The sequence below is a fragment of the Babylonia areolata genome, chromosome 27 (genome assembly GCF_041734735.1).
Source record: "Babylonia areolata isolate BAREFJ2019XMU chromosome 27, ASM4173473v1, whole genome shotgun sequence".
NCBI lineage: Eukaryota > Metazoa > Mollusca > Gastropoda > Neogastropoda > Buccinidae > Babylonia > Babylonia areolata.
Window position 1 is genome coordinate 40698065 of NC_134902.1, and position 13336 is coordinate 40711400.

General features: G+C 43.5%; 1 protein-coding gene across 9 annotated transcripts in view; it reads right to left on the bottom strand.

The window, feature by feature from the left end:
• Positions 1-2014: 2014 nt before the first annotated feature.
• The window catches only part of LOC143301258 (gamma-secretase subunit Aph-1-like), a 30902-nt gene continuing 19580 nt past the window's right edge, over positions 2015-13336 (bottom strand). The window contains exons 7-9 of one of the 9 annotated variants that reach the window (XR_013057751.1): positions 8810-8958; positions 2761-4029; positions 2015-2661 (exon numbers count right to left, since the gene is read on the bottom strand). Coding sequence is in view for 3 of the 9 variants with exons in the window: in XM_076615405.1 (XP_076471520.1) it covers positions 4005-4029; positions 8810-8958 (174 nt within the window). In the remaining 6 variants the exon portion in view is untranslated. Of the gene's footprint in view, positions 4030-7467; positions 8740-8776; positions 8959-13336 lie in introns of those variants that run through there. The other 8 variants (XR_013057752.1, XR_013057756.1, XR_013057754.1 and 5 more) reach the window with 8 other exon arrangements.

Below are 13336 nucleotides of genomic sequence, written 5' to 3' on the forward strand. Positions count from 1 at the left end.
CCTACTTCATGCTGACCTGTGTTCTCCAATCCTACTTCATGTTGACCTGTGTTCTCCAAGCCTACTTCATGATGACCTGTGTTCTCCAAGCCTACTTCATGATGACCTGTGTTCTCCAATCCTACTTCATGCTGACCTGTGTTCTCCAATCCTACTTCATGATGACCTGTGTTCTCCAATCCTACTTCATGTTGACCTGTGTTCTCCAATCCTACTTCATGATGACCTATGTTCTCCAAGCCTACTTCATGCTGACCTGTGTTCTCCAATCCTACTTCATGCTGACCTGTGTTCTCCAAGCCTACTTCATGCTGACCTGTGTTCTCCAAGCCTACTTCATGCTGACCTGTGTTCTCCAAGCCTACTTCATGTTGACCTGTGTTCTCCAAGCCTACTTCATGCTGACCTGTGTTCTCCAAGCCTACTTCATGCTGACCTGTGTTCTCCAATCCTACTTCATGATGACCTATGCTGTTCAGTTTGTTCAAGATTAAGAACACATTACTGCTCCAAAAGTCTTATGGCCATCAGGGTGGTGAATTCACATCCACTGTGTTGAGGCGAGACAGAGCAAGTTTGAACTGTCCCCACCAAAGTCATGTACCCATTCACACCTGCATGGAATGAGGACACTCAGAGTAAAGTGCCTTTCCCATCAACACATCCTGCTGGGATGGTGCCGCGAACTTGTACTTGAATTTGTACAGACTTTAAACAAAGGCTACATGTTTCCCGCTGTTCAGATCAAGCTCTGTCATCAGTTTCAGGGATGGCAGATCAAATACCTACATCCTGCCACAAAAGGAACACCAAAGGTAAAACACCCTGTCAGTCAGCTCCATGGCAATTGTTTCCATTTTGTCTGATGGATGAACCTTTCCCTCAAAAAAACTTTGTGAGCTTTTCTCTAGAAATGAATTCTCTGACAATTTTGATGCTACATCTTGATTACACTGACTTCAGAAGCCAGTCTCTGGTTCAGTTCCAGGTTTTGTTATTGTTCTTCTGGAATACATCTCAAATGGAGACCATTAATGTTCAGTTCACCAGTTATTTGAATAATGAGAAAATACTGAATGACAGTAAAAGGAAGTGTTTCCTGTCAATTATATACATTTTCAGTTTAATCGTTTGTTTACTTTTTTTTTTATTTGACTTGTGCAATTATCCTTCATTTCAGCGGGTTGACATTCACTTCAAGCTAATGAACTTATCCCCCTTATGCTCTCAGGCACTCTTTCATACATTTAACTTTCTGCCACTTTCACTTGGTTTCTATCAATCACTATTATTTCACTAAAAAAATGTCATTATCTGTGTCCACCTTTTGGAAGTCGTGTGGTCGTGTATTTTGTTGTTTGCTTTTGGGGAAACCAGTCACCTTTCATCAACAACTTTTTAAATGAGGAAAAATAAAACACGCTGAATTATTCAGATTTTTTATTTACCTTTTTTTTCCACAAGTTTTCATACAAGCAACATAATTTACAAAAGACTAGAGATTAATTTTTAAAAAAGATGATTACACCAGTGAAATATTCTTACTTTTCTTTTAACATAAGATTTTCATGTAACCACAGGTTGGGTGGAGAGAGAGAGAGAGAGAGAGAGAGAGAGAGTGGCAAAGAGAGAAATCTGGTGCACACACACACGACAGCAAAACATCAAACATCTTTTAAAACAATGAGGTAAATAAAAAATGACAACATTTGTCACAAGTCACACATCTCAACATCTTGGCCCCATCAGAAATACAGGTCTATAAACTTAATACAGAAAATAACAATGGGATAAAGATAAATTACTCAACATTGTTCTTGCTTTAATTTTTTTTAATTTTTATACATAGACATATACATATCCAAAAAGGAAAAAAAGAAAAGAAAAAAAAAGAACCAACTGCTAACAACAGCATATATGACAACTCTCTTTCATTACACTCAGTATTTCATTCTTCAAATGGAATACTGAGTCATGCACACAGCATGCTATGAACACCTCAATGCTGAGTGTTGTGAAAGTGGGATGCCGAGTCATGCACACAGCGCGCTATGAACACCTCAATGCTGAGTGTTGTGAAAGTGGGATACTGAGTCATGCACACAGCATGCTATGAACACCTCAATGCTGAGTGTTGTGAAAGTGGGATGCTGAGTCATGCACACAGCATGCTATGAACACCTCAATGCTGAGTGTTGTGAAAGTGGGATACTGAGTCATGCACACAGCATGCTATGAACACCTCAATGCTGAGTGTTGTGAAAGTGGGATACTGAGTCATGCACACAGTGCGCTATGAACACCTCAATGCTGAGTGTTGTGAAAGTGGGATACTGAGTCATGCACACAGCGCGCTATGAACACCTCAACATAGTGTTGTGAAAGTGGGATACTGAGTCATGCACACAGCGCGCTATGAACACCTCAACATAGTGTTGTGAAAGTGGGATACTGAGTCATGCACACAGCACGCTATGAACACCTCAACATACTGAGTCATGCACACAGCACGCTATGAACACCTCAACATACAGAGTCAGGCACATAGTATGCTATGAACACCTCAACATAGTGTTGTGAAAGTGGGATACTGAGTCATGCACACAGCACGCTATGAACACCTCAACATACTGAGTCATGCACACAGCACGCTATGAACACCTCAACATACAGAGTCAGGCACATAGTATGCTATGAACACCTCAACATAGTGTTGTGAAAGTGGGATACTGAGTCATGCACACAGCACGCTATGAACACCTCAACATACTGAGTCATGCACACAGCGTGCTATGAACACCTCAACATACTGAGTCAGGCACACAGCACGCCATGAACACCTCAACATACTGAGTCAGGCACACGGCACGCTAAGAACACCTCAACATACTGAGTCAGGCACACAGCACGCCATGAACACTTCAACATACTGAGCCATGCATACAGCACGCTATGAATACCTCAACATACTGAGTCAGGCACACAGCACGCTATGAACACCTCAACATACTGAGTCAGGCACACAGCACGCTATGAACACCTCAACATACTAAGCCATGCACACAGCACGCTATGAACACCTCAACATACTGAGTCAGGCACACAGCATGCTATGAATACCCCAACATACTGAGTCATGCACACAGCGCGCTATGAACACCCCAACATACTGAGTGTAGTGAAAGTGGAACACTGAGTCATGCACACAGCGTGCTATGAACACCCCAACATACTGAGTGTAGTGAAAGTGGAACACTGAGTCATGCACACAGCGCGCTATGAACACCCCAACATACTGAGTGTAGTGAAAGTGGAACACTGAGTCATGCACACAGCATGCTATGAACACCCAACATACTGAGTGTAGTGAAAGTGGAACACTGAGTCATGCACACAGCGCGCTATGAACACCCAACATACTGAGTATAGTGAAAGTGGAACACTGAGTCATGCACACAGCGCGCTATGAACACCCCAACATACTGAGTGTAGTGAAAGTGGAACACTGAGTCATGCACACAGCATGCTATGAACACCCCAACATACTGAGTCAGGCACACAGCGCGCTATGAACACCCCAACATACTGAGTGTAGTGAAAGTGGAACACTGAGTCATGCACACAGCATGCTATGAACACCCCAACATACTGAGTGTAGTGAAAGTGGAACACTGAGTCATGCACACAGCATGCTACGAACACCCCAACATACTGAGTGTAGTGAAAGTGGAACACTGAGTCATGCACACAGCATGCTATGAACACCCCAACATACTGAGTGTAGTGAAAGTGGAACACTGAGTCATGCACACAGCGCGCTATGAACACCCCAAGATACTGAGTGTAGTGAAAGTGGAACACTGAGTCATGCACACAGCATGCTATGAACACCCCAACATACTGAGTGTAGTGAAAGTGGAACACTGAGTCATGCACACAGCATGCCGTGTTGTGAAAGTGGGTGGCAGTGGCAGCACTGTGGCAAGAGAAAACAGTGTTTCTGTTCACTGCTCTGACTGTCCGCTGGCCCTGCACACAGAAACACAGCACCCTGTTGGGGCCCGTACCATCCCACAACGGCCTCCTTTCTAACCACCTAGCACACACAATGGCCTCCTTTCTAACCACCTAGCACACACAATGGCCTCCTTTCTTCTTTCTAACCACCCAGCACACAGAATGGCCTCCTTTCTAACCACCTAGCACACACAATGGCCTTCTTTCTAACCACCTAGCACACACAATGGCCTCCTTTCTAACCACCTAGCACACAGAATGGCCTTCTTTCTAACCACCTAGCACACACAATGGCCTTCTTTCTAACCACCTAGCACACAGAATGGCCTTCTTTCTAACCACCCTAGCACACACAATGGCCTTCTTTCTAACCACCTAGCACACACAATGGCCTTCTTTCTAACCACCTAGCACACACAATGGCCTTCTTTCTAACCACCTAGCACACACAATGGCCTTCTTTCTAACCACCTAGCACACACAATGGCCTTCTTTCTATCCACCCAAAACACAACAACTTGATGTGGCCATACAACATGTGTTATCATCTAAGTGTGCAGGAGCCAACGTCACTCTTTTACACTTGGCTCTCTTGAAGAGGGATTGTGAGGCCAGCTGTTGATGTGGGCGATCCTGGCCTGCCCTCCTCACTGTGTTTTGCTGCCTTGACTAACTCTAACTCCCTGCGTCCACAGTGCTGTGTTAAAGAAACCAGCATCCTGTTCCAAGCACTCACTGACTTCCATGACATGACCTACAGGTGTGGACAGTCAGCTTGAGTCTCTTCTGTCATACTGATGTGTACACCTGTGTCTCTTCTGTCATACTGATGTGTACACCTGTGTCTCTTCTGTCATACTGATGTGTACACCTGTGTCTCTTCTGTCATACTGATGTGTACACCTGTGTCTCTTCTGTCATACTGATGTGTACACCTGTGTCTCTTCTGTCATGCTGATGTGTTCACCTGTGTCTTCTGTCATGCTGATGTGTACACCTGTGTCTTCTGTCATGCTGATGTGTACACCTGTGTCTTCTGTCATGCTGATGTGTACACCTGTGTCTCTTCTGTCATGCTGATGTGTACACCTGTGTCTCTTCTGTCATGCTGATGTGTACACCTGTGTCTCTTCTGTCATGCTGATGTGTACACCTGTGTCTCTTCTGTCATGCTGATGTGTACACCTGTCTCTTCTGTCATGCTGATGTGTACACCTGTCTCTTCTGTCATACTGATGTGTACACCTGTCTCTTCTGTCGTACTGATGTGTACACCTGTCTCTTCTGTCATGCTGATGTGTACACCTGTGTCTCTTCTGTCATACTGATGTGTACACCTGTGTCTCTTCTGTCATACTGATGTGTTCACCTGTGTCTCTTCTGTCATACTGATGTGTACACCTGTGTCTCTTGTCATACTGATGTGTACACCTGTCTCTTCTGTCATGCTGATGTGTACACCTGTGTCTCTTGTCATACTGATGTGTACACCTGTCTCTTCTGTCATACTGATGTGTTCACCTGTGTCTCTTCTGTCATGCTGATGTGTACACCTGTCTCTTCTGTCGTGCTGATGTGTTCACCTGTCTCTTCTGTCATGCTGATGTGTACACCTGTGTCTCTTCTGTCATGCTGATGTGTACACCTGTCTCTTCTGTCAGGCTGATGTGTACACCTGTGTCTCTTCAGTCATGCTGATGTGTACACCTGTCTCTTCTGTCATGCTGATGTGTACACCTGTCTCTTCTGTCAGGCTGATGTGTACACCTGTGTCTCTTCAGTCATGCTGATAATTACATCTGTGAGTGTGTGTGTGTGTGTGTGTGTGTGTATCTTCAGTCATGCTGATAATTACATCTGTGTGTGTGTGTGTGTGTGTGTGTGTCTTCAGTCATGCTGATAATTACATCTGTGTGTGTGTGTCTCTTCAGACATGCTGATAATTACATCTGTGTGTGTGTGTGTGTGTCTCTTCAGACATGCTGATAATTACATCTGTGTGTGTGTGTCTCTTCAGACATGCTGATAATTACATCGTGTGTCTCTTCAGACATGCTGATAATTACATCTGTGTGTGTGTGTGTCTTCAGACATGCTGATAATTACATCTGTGTGTGTGTGTCTCTTCAGACATGCTGATAATTACATCTGTGTGTGTCTCTTCAGACATGCTGATAATTACATCTGTGTGTCTCTTCAGACATGCTGATAATTACGTCGTGTGTCTCTTCAGACATGCTGATAATTACATCTGTGTGTGTGTGTCTTCAGACATGCTGATAATTACATCTCTGTGTGTGTGTCTTCAGTCATGCTGATAATTACATCTGTGTGTGTCTCTTCAGACATGCTGATAATTACATCTCTGTGTGTGTGTCTTCAGACATGCTGATAATTACATCTGTGTGTGTATGTGTCTTCAGACATGCTGATAATTACATCTGTGTGTGTGTGTCTCTTCAGTCATGCTGATAATTACATCTGTGTGTGTGTGTGTCTTCAGACATGCTGATAATTACATCTGTGTGTGTGTGTGTCTTCAGACATGCTGATAATTACATCTGTGTGTGTGTGTGTCTTCAGACATGCTGATAATTACATCTGTGTGTGTGTGTCTCTTCAGACATGCTGATAATTACATCTGTGTGTGTGTGTCTCTTCAGTCATGCTGATAATTACATCTGAGTGTGTGTGTGTGTTTGTGTGTGTGTGTGTGTGTCTGTGTGTGTGTCTTCAGTCATGCTGTTGTTTAAGTTTGTGTGCAAAAGAGATGGTGAGATGAGCAGAGAAAGAAGTGAAAGAGATGGTGAGATGAGCAGAGAAAGAAGTGAAAGAGATGGTGAGATGAGCAGAGAAAGAAGTGAAAGAGATGGTGAGATGAGCAGAGAAAGAAGTGAAAGAGATGGTGAGATGAGCAGAGAAAGAAGTGAAAGAGATGGTGTGATGAGCAGAGAAAGAAGTTTTTGAACATCAGCCTTGGTGTTCCTCAAACATGCAAAGACCACTGCAACTGAATATGAAACACGATGACAAACACTGACCACACCACTCAAGCCAGACATGTCACAACACAATGGACACTGAAGCAAAGCATGTTTTTACACCATAAAAAAACCCTGATACACACGACGCCTTCACAGTGAATAACAGAATAACATCAAATTTGAACATGAACATAAGGGAGGGCTGAAGTTCTGACAATAAATCACGTTTACATTACAGACGTTTGTTTGGAACTCTTCGCCAATAAAAGAAATTTCTTTAACACGGTCACTCTAACACATAGACAACTTCTGTGTTCAAGGGCTCTGACTCCAAAACTTCCTCTACAGGGTTCAGAGAATATTCAATACTAATTAACGACATTACAGGCAGTTGTTTGGAACTCTTCGCCAATAAAAGAAATTTCTTTAACAGTCACTCTAACACATAGACAACTTCTGTGTTCAAGGGCTCTGACTCCAAAACTTCCTCTACAGGGTTCAGAGAATATTCAATACTAATTAACGACATTACGGGCAGTTGTTTGGAACTCGTCTTCAATAAATATCAATACTTTCAAAACAGATACTCTCACACACAGACCATTACTGTGCACAAAGGCCCTAACTCTGTTACTCAATAGGTGCGCTTTTACAGGCATGACTTTATAAAATCTTGTTTTGGCAGCCATGTTTCAATACAAGGGAGATGGGAGGGTGTATACTGGGTCTGCTGTTGTTTTCCAAACCACTGAACACCCACACAGATGACAACATCCTTCACACAAGTCTCTGATCTCTCTGTAGCCATATACACGCCATCAACTCAAACAGGTCTGCCACTGCCAACCTGAGATAATTAAAAAACCCAATCACCCCCAACCCCCCACCCGAAAAAAACAAAAACCAACAACCCCACTCATAGGTATTGCCCAGACTTGATCACAGACCTCATGAAATGATGTCTACTGCTCTAACCACTCGGCCCATTACTGCTCCCTTTCTCACAAAGACCACATAACTACTGTTACTATACATTACACATGTTCATATAATATATATATATATATATATCTTTACAGGAAAAATCAAAGTGCTCAGAACCTGTATGGACCTACACTAAAATATAAAAGCCACAGGCAGCCATCCTACACAAACAATGGGGGTGCCAGAGGTTTTTTATGCAAGCTATTGCTGATCACCAAATGGAGAAAGTCTGTAAAACTGTGGGTTTTAGATCTAAAATAAGACTCAGTGAGCCTTATTTTACAATCCACAGTTTTTATAAACTTTCTTCATTTGGTGTTTTCATAGACTCAGCAGCCATTCTTTTTATTGGCATATCAATTGCTAATCACTTCCCGGATTTATACAAACTGATTCACCAAGTGAACAGCAACCCCCCCCCAAAAAAAAAACAACAACAACAGAAACCAAAAAAAACACCAAACTATTAAAATAATTATGGAGAAGAAAAAGAGAGAGAAAGGGAGTCCCACAAGCAGTTCAACCACCCCAGTATCTCTTCACACACACACTGATTCCCATGCCACCAAACTTTCATTCACATGCAGCCACTTTGAACACTGTTGTCCTGTTGTCAGGTTAGTCAACGCCTCAATCAATCTTCCAGTAAGTGACAGCCTCAATCAATGTCAGCCTCAATCAATCTTCCAGTAAGTGACAGCCTCAATCAATGTCAGCCTCAATCAATTAAGTGACAGCCTCAATCAATGACTGCCTCAATCAATGTCAGCCTCAATCAATTAAGTGACAGCCTCAATCAATGTCAGCCTCAATCAATCTCGTACCGCCCCTTGCGGCAGATAAAGGCAGCGCGGATGTTGTAGAGGGAGCCACCAGCCACGAAGAAGGCCATGACCCCGCACACCACCAGCACCAGGTAGCCAGGAATGATGGACGCCAGGTACATCGGGTTAGGCTGTTTGTTCAGCAGAGTCTGCACACAGCCAGTCACTACCCTTAATAATCATTATAATAATAATAATAGCTAGTACTTATATGGTTAAAACTCCCAATGTAATGGGCTCTAAGCATCTTACAAATTACATGAAACAACACATGTATACACAATAGTGCATAATAACATACTTCTGCACATAAAAATACAACACATACACATGCCCATGCACACACAAACACCCACCCACAGACACTACATGATGACTTCAGTAGAGGGCAAAGTTGTCTTTAAAGAGGTTATGGGGACTCAAAGAAGCTTTTCAGTGGAAGACCTGGGAGAGCGAGAAAGGGTTAAGTATAAAGGACAGTTGATTAGTAGGAAGGGAGAGATTCTTCAAAGTGGCGCTGAGCCAATATGGCCAGTTGGCATTGAATTCTATACTGGATGGGTAACCAATGAAGTTAAGTTTATTGCTAGTTCAGCACAGTCTGTACACAGTCATTACACTTACTGCTAGTTCAGCACACAGTCATTACACTTACTGCTAGTTCAGCACAGTGTGCACACAGTCATTACACTTACTGCTAGTTCAGCACATTCATTACACTTACTGCTCGTTCAGCACAGTGTGTACACAGTCATTACACTTATTGCTAGTTCAGCACAGTCTGCACACAGTCATTACACTTACTGCTAGTTCAGCACAGTCTGTACAGTCATTACACTTACTGCTAGTTCAGCACAGTCATTACATTTACTGCTAGTTCAGCACAGTGTGCACACAGTCATTACACTTACTGCTAGTTCAGCACAGTCTGTACAGTCATTACACTTACTGCTAGTTCAGCACATTCATTACACTTACTGCTAGTTCAGCACATTCATTACACTTACTGCTAGTTCAGCACAGTGTGTACACAGTCATTACACTTACTGCTAGTTCAGCACAGTCTGCACACAGTCATTACACTTACTGCTAGTTCAGCACAGTCTGTACAGTCATTACACTTACTGCTAGTTCAGCACATTCATTACACTTACTGCTCGTTCAGCACAGTGTGTACACAGTCATTACACTTACTGCTAGTTCAGCACAGTCTGCACACAGTCATTACACTTACTGCTAGTTCAGCACAGTCTGCACACAGTCATTACACTTACTGCTAGTTCAGCACATTCATTACACTTACTGCTAGTTCAGCACAGTGTGCACACAGTCATTACACTTACTGCTAGTTCAGCACAGTGTGTACACAGTCATTACACTTACTGCTAGTTCAGCACAGTGTGCACACAGTCATTACACTTACTGCTAGTTCAGCACAGTCTGTACACAGTCATTACACTTACTGCTAGTTCAGCACAGTCTGCACACAGTCATTACACTTACTGCTAGTTCAGCACACAGTCATTACACTTACTGCTAGTTCAGCACACAGTCATTACACTTACTGCTAGTTCAACACAGTGTGTAAACAGTCATTACACTTACTGCTAGTTCAGCACAGTGTGCACAGAGTCATTACACTTACTGCTAGTTCAGCACAGTCTGCACACAGTCATAACACTTACTGCTAGTTCAGCACAGTCTGCACACAGTCATTACACTTACTGCTAGTTCAGCACAGTGTGCGCACAGTCATTACACTTACTGCTAGTTCAGCACAGTCTGCACACAGTCATTACACTTACTGCTAGTTCAGCACACAGTCATTACACTTACTGCTAGTTCAGCACATTCATTACACTTACTGCTAGTTCAGCACAGTGTGCACACAGTCATTACACTTACTGCTAGTTCAGCACAGTCTGCACACAGTCATTACACTTACTGCTAGTTCAGCACAGTGTGCGCACAGTCATTACACTTATTGCTAGTTCAGCACAGTCTGCACACAGTCATTACACTTACTGCTAGTTCAGCACAGTCTGTACACAGTCATTACACTTACTGCTAGTTCAGCACACAGTCATTACACTAACTGCTAGTTCAGCACACAGTCATTACACTTACTGCTAGTTCAGCACAGTCTGCACACAGTCATTACACTTACTGCTAGTTCAGCACAGTCTGTACACAGTCATCACACTTACTGCTAGTTCAGCACAGTCTGCACACAGTCATTACACTTACTGCTAGGTCAGCACACAGTGTGCACACAGTCATTACACTTACTGCTAGTTCAGCACAGTCTGCACACAGTCATTACACTTACTGCTAGGTCAGCACACAGTGTGCACACAGTCATTACACTTACTGCTAGTTCAGCACAGTCTGCACACAGTCAGTACACTTACTGCTAGGTCAGCACAGTCTGCACACAGTCAGTACACTTACTGCTAGGTCAGCACAGTCTGCACACAGTCATTACACTTACTGCTAGTTCAGCACACAGTGTGCACACAGTCATTACACTTACTGCTAGTTTAGCAGTCTGTACACAGTCATTACACTTACTGCTAGTTCAGCACACAGTCTGCACACAGTCATTACACTTACTGCTAGTTCAGCACACAGTCATTACACTTACTGCTAGTTCAGCACAGTCTGCACACAGTCATTACACTTACTGCTAGTTCAGCACACAGTCATTACACTTACTGCTAGTTCAGCACACAGTCTGCACACAGTCATTACACTTACTGCTAGTTCAGCACACAGTCATTACACTTACTGCTAGTTCAGCACAGTCTGCACAGAGTCATTACACTTACTGCTAGTTCAGCACAGTCTGCACAGAGTCATTACACTTACTGCTAGTTCAGCACAGTCTGTACAGTCATTACACTTACTGCTAGTTCAGCACAGTCATTACATTTACTGCTAGTTCAGCACAGTGTGCACACAGTCATTACACTTACTGCTAGTTCAGCACAGTGTGCACACAGTCATTACACTTACTGCTAGTTCAGCACAGTCTGCACACAGTCATTACACTTACTGCTAGTTCAGCACAGTCTGCACACAGTCATTACACTTACTGCTAGTTCAGCACAGTGTGTACACAGTCATTACACTTACTGCTAGTTCAGCACAGTCTGCACACAGTCATTACACTTACTGCTAGTTCAGCACACAGTCATTACACTTACTGCTAGTTCAGCACATTCATTACACTTACTGCTAGTTCAGCACAGTCTGCACACAGTCATTACACTTACTGCTAGTTCAGCACAGTCTGTACAGTCATTACACTTACTGCTAGTTCAGCACATTCATTACACTTACTGCTAGTTCAGCACAGTGTGTACACAGTCATTACACTTACTGTTAGTTCAATACAGTGTGTACACAGTCATTACACTTACTGCTAGTTCAACACCGGGTTTCGGCACGGAAAATCCGGTGGTTGGCACTCTTACGGAGGAAGGTGGCAGAATGGTTAAGACGCTCAGCTGCCAATACACAGAGTCCGTGAGGGTGTGGGTTCGAATCCCGCTCTCGCCCTTTCTCCTAAGTTTGACTGGAAAATCAAACTGAGCGTCTAGTCTTTCGGATGAGACGATAAACCGAGGTCCCGTGTGCAGCACGCACTTGGCGCACTGAAAAAGAACCCATGGCAACGAGAGTGTTGTCCTCTGGCGAAATTACGTAAAATGAAATCCACTTTCATAGGTACACAAATATGTAAGCATGCACTCAAGGCCTGACTAAGCGCGTTGGGTTATGCTGCTGGTCAGGCATCTGCTCAACAGATGTGGTGTAGCGTGTATGGATTTGTCCGAACGCAGTGACGCCTCCTTGAGAAAGTGAAACTGAAACTGAAACTCAACACAGTGTGTACACAGTCACTGAGTCAGTCATCAGACATTTCTAGAAAAAGAATTGTTACCCTAAAATCATGTTTAATCCAGCATGCACACTGTGACCCATTGGTGCCGACTCCAGCAGGTGTCTGATTCTTGTCCGGTGCAAACTAAGTCAGAGTGTCTGCAATGTCTCAGGCAGAGAAACCTAAGGTAGCTAAAGTGAGTGACCTCCCTCAGTACATTACCTCCCTTCTGTGTGCCTTTGATGGCACTTAAGAAATTTCTCTCGTTTATGGGCTGCAACTCCAACTTTAACTTGCATCTACCAGTGTGTTTTTATGTGCATGGCCGTTCATACACCACAGCTAGCCATACTCCACTTCTTAGGGAGTGCATGTCGGATATGTTCATGTTTCTGTAAGCCACTGAACACTGGCATTCATTACAGGATGTGAAATGTGTTGGATGCTCTGCATGTGTATAGACATGAAGGGGCTTCAGGCACTTACAGGTCTGCACATAAGCTGACCCTGGGGACAGGACTAAATCTCAGCCCCTAACCCACCAGACACAACACCGATTTGAACCCTGGAGATAGGACTAAATCTCAGCCCCTAACCCTCCAGACACAACACCAGTTTGAACACAGGCTCCCAGGACTGCA